This window comes from Malus domestica, chromosome 04 (assembly GCF_042453785.1).
Source record: "Malus domestica chromosome 04, GDT2T_hap1".
NCBI lineage: Eukaryota > Viridiplantae > Streptophyta > Magnoliopsida > Rosales > Rosaceae > Malus > Malus domestica.
Window position 1 is genome coordinate 4,475,206 of NC_091664.1, and position 13,311 is coordinate 4,488,516.

Consider the following 13,311-nt stretch of genomic DNA (forward strand, 5'->3'; position numbering starts at 1 on the left):
GTTGCTTACTAGGAAAAAAAAAACAAAAAAAAACAAGTATTCCCATTTCCTTGTAAAATTGGAAAACTTACACATTTAAAAGTGTTTTTAAATAATTGAAAGCGTTTTTAATAAAAATATTTTTTAAACAAATCTTTACTTAGAGTTCATTTAGAGGTGCTTTTAAAATGTTCAAAATCTCATTTGGTAAAAATATTTTTGAAACCTATTTTTAGTAAAAATACAAGTAAATTATGAAAAAATATTTTCTAAAAGAAGCACATAACTAATGTTTCTTGTAGAAAGCGCTTCAAGTATTTTTAGAATTCAAAAATATTTTATCTAAAAAAACTTTCAGTTATTTTAAAAATATTTTCAAACGAACCCTTAAAATGCAAGTGAATTTTTAAAAAACATTTCCAATTATTTTAAAAGCACTAAGTGAAAGAAACAAACAAGGAAAGAAACATCAGACGCCACCTGCGATTCGGCTTTTACCCTCTCTTGCCAGAACGCAGGACCCATAAGGGAAGAAGCTGATGAGAGAGAGAGAAATGGACTCGGACGAAGAACAACTGTGGGTCCCATTCAAGAGTAGGCCGGAATGGTCGGACGTGATTCCGGTCGAGCAAGACGACGGTCCGAACCCGGTCGTCCCCATAGCCTACAAGGAACAGTTCACAGAGACCATGAACTACTTCCGAGCCGTCTTCAAGGCCGACGAGCGATCGCCTCGCGCCCTTCAGCTCACCACCGAAGCCATCGGATTGAATTCAGGAAACTACACTGTGGGTTTCTAGTCTCAGTCCCGCTCTCCCTCTCTTTTTTTTCGCTTTTCAATTTTGAATTTTCCGAGATTCGTTTACTCTGTTTGGTTGCTGAGAAAATCTGGGAAATTGGGATTTTGTGATTCAGGCGTTAAAAGCGTCATTTTTTTACTATCTGTCTTGAAATACCCCGAACTATTTACTGGTGAATGGTGATTTTCCTTTCTATTTTCATATCCCTGGAGGATTTTTTTACTTTTATGCTTTGTTTGGTTGCTGAGAAAGTTTTAGTATTTTGTCATTCATTAGAAGTTGCTGAAACATCGTATTTTTAGTGGGTTTTTCTTTTCTTTTTTCCTTTTATATGCTTGCAGGCCTTTTCTTATTGTTTGTTTGGTTGATGAGAAAATCTGGAAACTGGAAAAAGAAAACTCTATTTGAGTAGTTGGGTAGATTTGAGATACAGTAAAGTTAATATTGAAGCTTTCTAATTGTTTCCTTTTTTTTTCCCTCACTTTGTAGATATGGCATTACAGGCGCTTAATACTGGAGACCCTTAAAGCTGATTTACAGAATGAACTTGATTTCACCGATCAGATTGCGCAGATTAACTCCAAAAATTATCAGTTGTGGTCAGTTACAAGTCTCTTTATATGTTTCCATCGGAACTTCTTATCGATTGGCCTAAATGTTTTTGTTTATGAATTTTTTGAGATAATTGTTTTGAGTCCAATATTTGTATCTCATATGGTGTTCAAGATCTGTTCTACTACGCTTCTGTTTCGTGATTTTTGATAAAGTCCGTTTGGCATACACATGATCTGTCCGATAGGCTAGAGAATTCTGGCAAAGACGTTGATGTAGGACAGTTTAAGTTGTCACTTGTAAGGGATTTGAACTTTCTACCGCAATTGCTCATTAGCTAGTAATTATATGAAATCTTCTAGGAATCTGGACAGCGAATATCGTCATGCCTCTATGTAATTTTTTATGTTTGTGTAATTATTTTCCTTCTTTATTTTACATCAGTAGTAATTACTCAATTGCTGTAGCTTGGATTGAGCTGCTTTACGGCTTGTTTGGAAGATTTTTTGAAATGGCTGAAAGCTTGTTTTGTGAAATTGTTTTTGGGATCCAAAAACATTTTCCCAAAAGCACTTTCAGTCATTTTAAAAGCACTTCCAAACGAGCCCAGTCATGAAATGAATCTATCAACAAATATTTCCCCTAAACATCTATGAGACTATGAGTTTACTAACTTTGTACACGTACCTCTCGTACCACTCCATTAATCTTATTGCTGATACTTGCAGGCATCATAGGCGGTGGGTTGCTGAGATATTGGGAACTAATGCTACAAGTGCGGAACTTGAGTTTACAAAGAAGATACTCTTGGGTGATGCTAAAAACTATCATGCTTGGTCTCATAGGCAGGTTTGTTTCTTCGTCTGACTCCGGTATGCTAAATGCATGAGACGATTATTTTAAAGCACTTATTTTTGTTATTTGGATGAGCACTTTGAGCACTATTGCTCTTAGTATGTATTTTGCATTTGGTTTACAAACGGGAATTTGTTCTCATCTATTTTTGTTTTCAATGCAGTGGGTTCTCAAGGAACTTGGAGGGTGGGAAAATGAACTTGACTATTGTCAGGAGCTCCTTGAAGAAGACGTTTTAAACAATTCTGCTTGGAATCAGGTATGCATAGATTATGAATATTCTTTTACCTGCCATTTGTTCCTAAGTTCTTAGTCACATAGTTCCAGAAAATAAAGTTACATGCAAGTCTTGAATGTGTAGCATTAGGTTAACTGCACATACATATATGTATTGTTAGACTATCTGACAGTTGATCTATGTTTCCGCTTTCCAGTGATATTGTTGATCAACTGCTTTTGAAGTTTAAGCAGTATTGTTGAGAGAGATCTGTGTATTTGACCGCCGTATCTTTTTCTGTGACAGAGATATTTCGTCATTACAAGATCTCCACTCCTGGGAGGCCTAACAGCTATGAGAGAGTCTGAAGTGTCTTATACTCTTAAAGCCATTGTAGCACACCCAGAGAATGAGAGTTCATGGAGATACCTACGAGGGCTTTACAAAAACGACAACTGGTCTTGGGCAAACGACCCTCAAGTTGCTTCGGTATGCTTGAAGGTTTTAAGTGCCAACAACGACTGTATCTTTGCTTTGAGCACACTTTTGGATCTCATCCGCCATGGTTTCCAAGCAAGCGAAGAGCTCAGAGATGCTGTGGATGCTATAAGAAACTCAAACTTGGTAGAAGCAGAATCGGACTTGACAAAAACTATTTGCTCGCTCTTGGAAAAGCTTGATCCGATAAGAGTTAACTATTGGAAGTGGCGTAAGAGCATCCTCTGCGAAGGTGCTAAATAGTAGAGGTGACTGAATAACCCGACTTTTGTGGCACATCCCGTCGATTAATTAAATGTTCTAGTTGAAGTTGAGTGCAGCTTCATGTTTGTTTCCATGGATATTTATGTTGTAACAGTAGAAAACCTTTGACAAAAGAATAAAAACAAAATGATTAAGGAAGATTGGTACCACACTTGCATTGTCACTGACATGATAGCAAATTCTTAATGAAAATTTAAATGATGCCTGATATGTTTTTTTTCATGATTACAAAGGATATTTTAGACTACGAGGAAGGGGGAGGGTTTAAACTCGAGATGCAATGAGTTGAGTGGAATAGGAAGGCCCATAATGTTTTAGCCTCGAGTTGCCTATGAATTCTCAAAGAGGAATCAAGCGCCTCGTAGTTCAAACAATTTTAATGATTGAATGACCCATTAAAATAAGTGTTTGGGACTTTGGTGTTCAATACCAATTTTAATTTGGTTTTGGTTGTGTCTAAAATTTGGTACTAGATTCCTACATACCCTTAGCAGGATCAAACCGACGTAGTTTAGAAATGGTTTTTTGAAGTGGTTTTGTTTTGGGGGTGCGGTTGTATCTCAAATTTTGCACTAGAATGCCTGCATACACTGTTTGTGATGGATCAAACGACATGCAGTTCCGAAAATGATTTTGGATATATAAAATTTGGTTCGAACATTCGTCATATGGAAATGATATAAACTTTGACCTTAGATTTGAGTTATACAAATGGTCCGAAAGTTCTTCCACAAACATACTTCCAGTTGACACCCTTCCCTAGTTTACACTCCCCTTCCAACAAAATACAGAGGAATTAATTGCTCTCCGATCAATACAACTTACCTATAGTACGGGGTGAAAAGACACAACTTCACCTAGGCAATCCAAGCATCCATGAGATTCTTCGGGATTGAGATACGTACAAAACGCAGACAGAAGCAGAAATGATCTGTTTCCCCTCTGACATTCAATTGTCAAAGCTTCTTGTTTAAACCAGACTTCTTTGACTTGGATGACGGACTTGAAGCCTCTTTGAATGCAGATGGGCAAAACTCGCTCACACTGCACAATCCACAACGAGGTCTGAGGGGAGTGCAAATTGTCTGTCCAAATCCTACCTGTTCATATATATAGAAGAAATGCATTATCTTTTTGAAGAAGAAACAAATTTTTATTGCAAAGAAACAATAAAATACAAGAGCGGACCAGAAGTCTGCAAAAGCGCAAACAAAACAGGATAAATAGCAACATCACCTTGACACTCAGAAACTACAAAAACATCACAAAACCAACACATCACAATACTAACTAATAGCAGCTTTGCGGCAATAGCAATAACAAAACACAAGGCTATATATAGACAAAAAGAAATCAGCACTCAGCTCGTTTTTCTGTGGAGATAGAGATGGAACATTCAATAAAATGTCATTACACCAGAATTTCACCCGTTGGAAAAGTAAAATATGATGGTAAGATCAAATTTATAGATGATGAAGAATATGAACCAATTATTTTTTTTCCTGCATATAAGTACTATTTAAAAATGTGAAGCAATAACTTCAAATCAAAGACTCAAGAATTATCCCTTCTTAACCCATTTCTAGTAGATGGTGTGATGACGGGTTATGAGAAGGGTTACCCAAGTAACTTAACCTTTGGATGGATTCTTATAGCATATTAAAAATATAAACGTCAACATGCCACGAGTTCACCAAATGCAAACACATGTTTGCACTACAAGTACAAGCTTGTGTCAGCGTGTGTCTACACTTGTATTATGTGCAAGTAATTTGTAAATGTTGTTTCAACATATCAGTGGTATTAGCGTAGTGAGCTATGCATACCAAAAGAGGGTTTATGGGGTCCCATTCTTCCTTCGGAAGCCACAATTGCAATGCCTCTCTCGTTTGCTCAGGAGTTGAAGTTTTCTAGCAAAGCAAATAAAGATTATCCAATAATTCCATATTATCGTAGTTGATACTTCAGTAACTCAATACAGTATGAATTTTTTCGGAAAATTTGTTTATGAGAATGAATTAAAGTTGAGAACCCACTTTAGTACACCATATATGGTGCTATCATAATAGATGCATTGTACCTGTTTTTTTCCTGGCCGTGACACCCACCCAAGCCTATTGCAAATGCGGTGCACATGAGTATCTACACAAATACCTTGAACATCGTTCCAACCAACATTCATAACCTAAGCACAACAAAACAGAAAACTTTAAGAACCTAAGATGATATGCTAATTTAAATAAGTGAACGCAGCTCTACCAAATGAGCCATCTTAGGACCTATTCCTGGAAGTGAGAGTAGTTCCTCCAACGAGCTAGGTATATCTCCATCATACTTCGTGAGACAAATGTTTGCAACTTTCTTTAAGTTACCAGCCTTTCTTGTATAAAATCCAACCTACATATACAGAATTTAAAAGCTATGGTTGAAAATTCATAAAGTTGTTAAGCAAATTGAAAGAACTACAAATTTAACTTCAAATAGGTATTAATTATTTGGGTTTACCCCAATAGTGGACTAATTCTTGCCAAAGAGAAGGTTTTTACACCATTTTTTAAAGTGGGAGTAGAAAATAACATACCGGGTAAATCAAGCTTTTAATGGTTGCTTCATCAGCTTTATCAATGGAATCAGCAGAGAGCAGACCATTTTGAAGTAAACGCTGAATTGCTCCTGCATTCCAAAAAGATTGTTCAGTGGAAGAAAAAATAACTGTAAGTAAGATGCAGAGTAACTGAGAAGACTTTATGGATCGGAAATAAGTAACATGCACACTTTTGGGACCAATATCTTACAAAGTTGCATAACATCTAGATTCTTCTAAGTTATGCTTAATAGATCAGTATCTATCAGCCAACTTTGTCATGTAAGAGTGAAAGATGGAAAAGCTTTCCAGACTGTTTAGTAGGGCAAGTGTCAGAGTGAAAACAAACAATGGTAGAAATAAGATATCAGTTTCTTCTTCTCATTGATTCCATTTAACAAGAATGTGACACCTTTCATCTTTTGACCATATTTCCGGCCAACGTCTTACTAGAGTTCTTTTGAACTATCTTCGTAACTAGTTCCTTTTTAGGCATTTATCCATCAATGTGGGTAGGTGGGTTAGTGGGGGTCTGTGTAATACAGCTATGTGCAGTGGACCAGACCAGATACATGCTCACTACTTTAAATAACCTTCAAGCTTGACAAAAGGATTACCTGGCTAGCCCAAACTTACCATGGTTAACATGATCCTTCGTTTGGCTTGACAAGAGAGAAGACACCAAGACAGCAAATCTTCGTTCCTGATTTTATTTTGTTTTTCACAACATGACATATATTCATGGAATAACAATATAAAGGCATTTTATCATGTAGCAAAAGTTTGAAATATTCACAATTAGGAATTGAAAAAGGTGAAGCTATAGTTCTAGACGATTTCTAGATGTTAGGATCATGGTTATCAAGGAGTTACTATATGGATGCCTTCAATAAATTATTTGAAGCCGTAATCCAGAAAGAAAGAGTTCAATCTAGTAAGATTACAACTTAAAATCTTCAAAACTCTATCAAACCCATTTTCATTCTACTTTGCATTTACAGAAGTGAGGGGATTGATACCTTAGGAGGAAGAGAGCTTCCAGCTTTCTCGCAACCCATACTGTCTACTGGTGCATCTTCAGAAGACCTCATTTTGCGAATCCCATCAAGGACTTTCTCCCAGTTAGCAGGTGGTTTACCTGTGTCAACTGAAATGAAAAATTTAAGCTTACGATATATTTTGACGATAAACCTATTGGGGCATCGTGACAATTTGTGAGGAGAATCATGATAATTTATGAGGGTAAACTTATTGGTGGCATCAGTCTAAACTCTATCAACACTATTCTATTATATATATATATATATATTCATTTTCACACTTCGTCAAGACAAGTCTTGTCTTAGCCCAAACAAAAGAAGAAATGAAATGTCCAAGAAACAAAATAGCACTCTGCGATAAGCAGAACACTTAATGTATCATTTTAAAATGATAAATGCATGAAGAGTGCTCGCAAAACAATAACATTTTATAGCTATGGTACAAATTCAAATCGCAAATGATTTTTTCTAATAATATATCCACTGGAACAGAATGTACTTCATAGTTCATAACTTTCTTCAATTTGACATCTGCAAGCAAGAGCTCATTTCACCAAGAAGCCGAAAACATCTAATCAAGTGTTGTCAAAAGATGTACTTACTTGAATTGGTAGATGTATTCACTTTTTTGTATGCGAATTCTTCAATATCAGGTAGTACAGCCAGCTGCAGGGAAGGAACTGATCATAATACATACAATAGTTCCTCTGTTAAAACTGTGCAAGATTTTACGAATACGAATGGTTGAGCTTCAAGTTTGCATACATTACTGATGCAATAAATGCTACTCAACCTTCAGCAGTTGGGTATGGCTTTCGTCGAGTTGCGCATCAGTTTTTGGAAGTAAGAAATGGGAGCTATGTTTTTAAAGTCCAACTAGACGCAAGATGTAAACATTACCCAGTAACATGGACATTAATTCACATACTATTTTTCATAATGACTCGATTATTTTCACTGCTCAATGTAACAAAAGGTAATAATTCAGTGCATCCTAGTGTTAAAAGTTTAACCTTGCTAATATAAAGTGAGGCTTCCTTTTTGGGATCTGAATACCAGACAAAACAAAATGTTGCTATATGCAAATGAAATGAACCCTTCTGTAAACGAAGAGAGCGGGAGAAAATGAGGGAAAGAACCTGGAGAGGGGAATGTATTTATTCATGTAACTGCTAGTTCCATGTGGTCTTACCGAATTCAGCATGAAAGATTTGGTACGAAGGTTAGAGACTCAGTAACAAATAAATTATACAAATAAATAAGGGCTTGTTTGGAACTACTTTTAAAATGACTGAACGCGCTTTAGAGAAAATGTTTTTAGGTTTCAGAAGCACTTAAATTGCTTCCTGCAAAAGAAGCACCAGTTTTGTGTTTCCTGCATGAAACAATAAAGTGTTTTTCCAGGATTCACTTCCATTTTACTAAGGATTAGTTCCAAAAGCATTTTCACCAAAAGCGCTTTCAGCCTTTTAAAAGAACTTCCAAACAAGCCCAAATTTCTTTCTAAAATGAACTTGTGATTATAGTACGTAAAACTGGTTAGCTCTTGAAATGAAAAAAGGGCGAAACAAATAAATCGAATGAAATTCAAACCGGAGTACCAATTGAAAAGGGACTTGCAGATACTTAGACTTAGAAGTTGGAATTCAAAAGTAAACACATCCAAACACAAGAAATGCACTTAAAAATGGAAATTTTGAAAATGTACATCCCAAAAATACCAACTTTTCCAGTTTTGAATATACACCTGAACAATTACGAATACAAAATCTAGCTCAAATTGCACAACAAATTATATCAAAGCTGAAACAACCCCAAATGATAAATTCCTTAATTAGAAAACAATTAAGGGAAAAATAAAAACCCCATATTTCGAATTACTGAAATTAAATTCTCACTTTCTGGGCAATGGGTTTTGCTTCAAGCTGTAATTTTTGAACTTCTTCTGTCCTTTTCACTCTCTTTCTCCTCGAAAAAACACGAAGCTCTGCTGCTGAACCGTTTTCAGAGCCTGAAATTTCCAAAAAAAAAAATCCAACATTAGAACAAAAACATATGAAATTGGAACAAGCATTGTATTATTATGGTATTAATATTAAAAAAAAAATTAATCAAAGTAATAGAGGAGGACAGAGAGAGAGTTTGAGGAGTGACCTGGGTTTGGGTCTGGGTCGGAAGTGGGTATCTCTGTTTTGGATTGAATGGGTTTGACAGAGAATCTCGTTTTGGACATTCTGTTGAATTGGATTCGAGCGGTTGCAAAGCCGAGGGTGGAGGGGCTTCTCACACGGACATGTAGCATTTTTTTAACTTGGTAAAGTATTTTTGGAAGGACACACTTCCCACGAAGAAAATCCTATATACCTTAATAAAAAGGGGTGTGATCTCCGGCACTTTTTTAGTTTTCAACCGTCGGATCGGATGAATTGAAGAAGATCAAGGGACATAAATTAACAAGAAGTGTGTGAGAAGTAAAAACGGGGTGTGTGGATAGCACACCCCTAATAAAAAATGAGAACCACTATTTTACCTTAAAAAATAAAAAAAATAAAAAACCGTTATTCATACACCTATTTTTAGTTCTCACTCACACACTTTTATTTATTTTTATCTATTAATTTTTTTCAATTTATTTGATCCGATGACTAGACATTAAAAAGGCTGCGTGATAGGTAAAATGGAATTGGATCCGTTCCGGACCTTAATGTCCGAAGCCTAGAGATCAATTCATTTGGGCCTTACAAATTCAATCTAACGGTTCCCATTAACTCATTTTCCTGGCCCACCACACAAAACCAATGGCTTTGATTTCTTTTACACACCAATCAGCGGCCCAGATGAATTGATCTTTAGGCTCCGGATACTAAGGTCCGAAGCGAATCCAATTCCAGGTAAAATGAATGGTATCCTTTAATACAGTATTTTATCTTAGACTATTGATTAAGTTCAACGAATGATCTTGATTGTTAAATAATTAAAAAAATTATTATCTTAGACTATTGATTAAGTTCAAGGAATTATCTTAACCGTAAACGTTAAAGATTATCTTAGACCATACATTAAGTTCAAGGAATTATCTTATACTATTGATTATTATTATTATTTTTCAAACGAGATATCTATATGCATGGCATCCTGCATTCGTTATTTTTTTCTATCATCAACTTCACAGGTTCTTGATAGCGTGTTCATCTTCAAATCGAGTTCCCACCTTTGACGCCAACTTCTCAAGATTTCATTGTGCGTTTTGTGCTTCCTTGTCTCCGTAACCATGCTCTTTTGACCATCTTTCTCTTCACAAATCGAGTTCCCACCTTTTTTCTGCCATCTTGTTTAGGGTTTGTCCATTTGAAGGTCATTCGCCGTAATTTTGTTTTGCAACATGGCTGACATCGAAGAATACTCTAACGACGATGATTTTGGTTACAGTAGAGAGTATAACAGTGATGATGCATCGTACAATGAAGACTACAATGATGGTTTTGGAGATTTTGACAAAGGCTTGCACAATCATGATAATATAGATTACGACAGATATCTTAACAAAAGGAAACCTTTTTTCAACTTGGATGATTATGTAGAGTTTTCTTATTTTACATGGTTTTGTTGCTAATATATTTGCCTTGAAATAATGCAGCTGCTCGTGCTTGGTTGTGGGCTTAAGCATCCCTCATGATAATTTTTTGTTAGTTTTCCAATAAATTTTGTTTTTTTATATGTTTTTCCGCACACACACACACACATATATATATATATATATATATATATATAATTTCTAGCTTGATTTTGGTTTGAACTGAATAGGTTGGAGCCCCTGCTCGTGTTGGTTTGGTTGCTCCAATTGATCTCGACCCATCTCAGACCTCTTTCTTCCAGGTGTGTGATAATATCCGTTCACGTACGGTAGATGCACATTTCACCACTTTCACGGCAGATGCCCATGTCACATTTTACAGCAGTTCTGACTTGGCACGTTTCACATTTCAGGTGCTCAACATCCCCACTAAGATTAACCAGGGCACCGTCGAAATCATTACCCCTGTCGAACTTATCAAGAAGGGTGACCAGGTGAACTCTTCTGAGGCAGCCCTCCTTGCACAAGCCATTCTCATACGGTCTTGTCGTCCAGACTGTACGTATGACAATGGTTTCCGTCTTCAGCCAAGAGGTGCTTGATCTGACTGAGGATGACCTGATGGAGAAAGTTTGCTTCTGGTGTCTCGCTCAATGGTCACTTAACTGGCTTTGGCCGTCTCATACCCCACCCTTGCAGCTACGTACATGTTCCTCCATGCTTACAAGAACGTATTGGCATTGTCGTTTGCCACCGATTATAATCTCCCACAAGCGGAGATGTCAAGGAGTATCTCAAGGTACTGTGCTATTTTTCAACTGTTTGGCTCCATCTGTCTTAGGGCAAATGATTTAATTGTGGGGTAACAATGCGGAGGGGGTCCAAGCAAGCAAGTTTGCTGTTGCCGCAGCCCCCTGTTGCAGCTGCTGCTAAGCAAGAAGAGAGGCAGCCTCAGCTTGTGGATATGGAAGTTACATTTGCGCAGTGTAGGTTCTTCCCGGGCACAATTATGTTTTTTATGCTGTTAACGTCGGATATAAGTTTTTGGTATGGTGGATATTTTCTAATTGGCTTAATTGTAGCAATCGCCTTTAAAAGTTACCAATAATTTAGTTTTGTTTATGAACTCTCATATTAGTTTTTTTAGTTCTCGAACTTAACAATGTGTTGAACTATTGGTCATTTCACTAATATTTTGTCGTTAAATTTAGGGGTATTTTAAGAACTTTCAATTTTCCGTTAATAATGTGTGCAACACATTGTAAAGTTCAGGGACCATTCATACTCCCGATTCCCTATTAGTAAAAAGTACTCTCTTTTTGTTTATTTATGCAATTATATTTTTTACTAATATGGAACTTGTTATTTTTAAACTCTCAATCATATAAATTGGGAAATGACACCTATTTATATGGAATTTAACTTATGAATTAGAGGTCTCAAATTCTAAGTTTTTTTCTTTTACCCGAAAATTCTAAATTTATATATACGTTTATGAATCCAAACAAAAACAATATGAAAACATCTTATGCACCTCTAAATAGCAGTCCATGATATGATATCAAAGTTGTGATACCATAGAGGGCTTGAGAATGAAAAATTCACATGCTTTGCAAGTTCATGCTTGAGAAATGATTTTCTGGCCTATAATATAAAGCCTTCTAACTTCCTTGGTATTCACTTTTACACAAGTATGTCCTCATTGATGAGTGAAAATATCCATTATAACCCAAATGCAGCTTAAAGGGTGGGAAAACAAATTAGTATTGAAGTTGTCATTTACGATTAAGACTTCTCACTTATAATTGAGGAGAAATATTATTGGATCGTAGTTGTTAACGCTGAGCACTTTAGAGCCAAAACAATGGAGCCGGCCAAGAAAAGAAACCAGGAAGCCCAACAAGAGAATGCAAAGCCTAAAAGCAACTCCACTGTGGGCAATAGCCATGTGGATTGGCAACAAAACCAATCCAATTGCTTGCCAAAGTGAAGTCAACCCATTCAAGCCAATTGGGCTGAGGGGGAACCCATCAGAGAAGTTAGGTGCAAGTTCAAGGGCTGAGCGCCTGAGGGGGAGTGATGCAAGGCTGATGTCAGCCATAGTATTTGGGTCAGGCACATGCACAACACGCGCTTGTGGGGGGCACATCTCCAACAACATTTCAGGCAATGGGGTCCGTGTGGCAACTACTCAGTAGCCATTGTTGGACTGTTTGATTTCCAACGGTAAAATAAAAAATAAAAAATTCAAACCTCCCCCAACGGCTAGATGACATGGCACAATCTGGATTGTTTGATTTCCAGATCAACGGTCCATGTTTTTCAGCTATAAATTATTATTTAAACAAAAATTCAGATATTCTACCATTAGGCCACGTGTCACGATCTGGACTGTTGGATTTCAATTTATTTTGTAATCCAACAGTCCATATTAATTAAGTTAATAAAAATTTAAAAATTAATTAAAAATCTAAAAAAAAAATTCAAAAAAATAAAATAAAATAAAATAAATACCTTATCATTATCTTTGATCTTATACCACATTTCCATATTTTTCAAATACTTTCAACCACATTCCAATCTTTCTCTCAAAGTTTTCATATACTTTTTGTTTGCAAAAAAAAAAAGAGGCTAATGATGTAGGTTCAAATTGATCAATGATTGAATTCAAGCTACTCATCGATTTCCCACAAGATCCTTGAAGAGGTTATTGTAAGAACTCAAGATTTATAAACCATGAAGAAGAATAGAGATTTTGAGATATTTTGATTTTGGTGTGTGATTTATTAGGATGGAGAAAAAAAGAAGAAGAAATAATTAGGTTGTAGATAATGTTATGTGGCACACCGTGATTCGCCAAAAATCTTATTGAAATATATCCTCAAGGATTCTAAATAGATAGTAACACGTGACATGACGAGATTGGTTAAAAATCTTATTGGAAATCT

General features: G+C 36.1%; 2 protein-coding genes across 2 annotated transcripts; one reads left to right on the forward strand and one right to left on the reverse strand.

Annotated features, from left to right (window-relative positions):
• The first annotated feature begins 399 nt into the window (after nucleotides 1–399).
• Nucleotides 400–3,303, forward strand: LOC103432715 (protein farnesyltransferase/geranylgeranyltransferase type-1 subunit alpha). The gene is made up of 5 exons (XM_008370909.4): nucleotides 400–767; nucleotides 1,269–1,378; nucleotides 2,060–2,180; nucleotides 2,350–2,445; nucleotides 2,710–3,303. Exons 1-5 carry the CDS (start codon nucleotides 519–521, stop codon nucleotides 3,142–3,144), a joined length of 1,011 nt encoding a protein of 336 aa, XP_008369131.1. The 5' UTR covers nucleotides 400–518; the 3' UTR covers nucleotides 3,145–3,303.
• A 481-nt stretch (nucleotides 3,304–3,784) lies between these two features.
• LOC103432714 (endonuclease III homolog 1, chloroplastic) lies at nucleotides 3,785–9,133 on the reverse strand. Its single transcript, XM_008370908.4, has 10 exons — nucleotides 8,944–9,133; nucleotides 8,688–8,800; nucleotides 7,392–7,455; nucleotides 6,769–6,896; nucleotides 6,386–6,452; nucleotides 5,747–5,838; nucleotides 5,425–5,562; nucleotides 5,246–5,350; nucleotides 4,992–5,075; nucleotides 3,785–4,265 (listed from the first exon to the last, which is right to left on the reverse strand). Exons 1-10 carry the CDS (start codon nucleotides 9,089–9,091, stop codon nucleotides 4,122–4,124), a joined length of 1,083 nt encoding a protein of 360 aa, XP_008369130.1. The 5' UTR covers nucleotides 9,092–9,133; the 3' UTR covers nucleotides 3,785–4,121.
• Nucleotides 9,134–13,311: the final 4,178 nt, after the last annotated feature.

Bases quoted from the DNA above. Each gene is read 5' to 3' on its own strand.
- LOC103432715 (XM_008370909.4), top strand. From the start codon at position 519: ATGAGAGAGAGAGAAATGGACTCGGACGAAGAACAACTGTGGGTCCCA. The intron at 768-1,268 runs GTGGGTTTCTAG...CTCACTTTGTAG, and splicing joins TGAATTCAGGAAACTACACT to ATATGGCATTACAGGCGCTT. The intron at 1,379-2,059 runs GTCAGTTACAAG...TGATACTTGCAG, and splicing joins TCCAAAAATTATCAGTTGTG to GCATCATAGGCGGTGGGTTG.
- LOC103432714 (XM_008370908.4), bottom strand. From the start codon at position 9,091: ATGCTACATGTCCGTGTGAGAAGCCCCTCCACCCTCGGCTTTGCAACC. The intron at 6,453-6,768 runs GTATCAATCCCC...AAATAAAATCAG, and splicing joins GAAGCTCTCTTCCTCCTAAG to GAACGAAGATTTGCTGTCTT. The intron at 5,076-5,245 runs GTACAATGCATC...TTGCTTTGCTAG, and splicing joins CACGGCCAGGAAAAAAACAG to AAAACTTCAACTCCTGAGCA.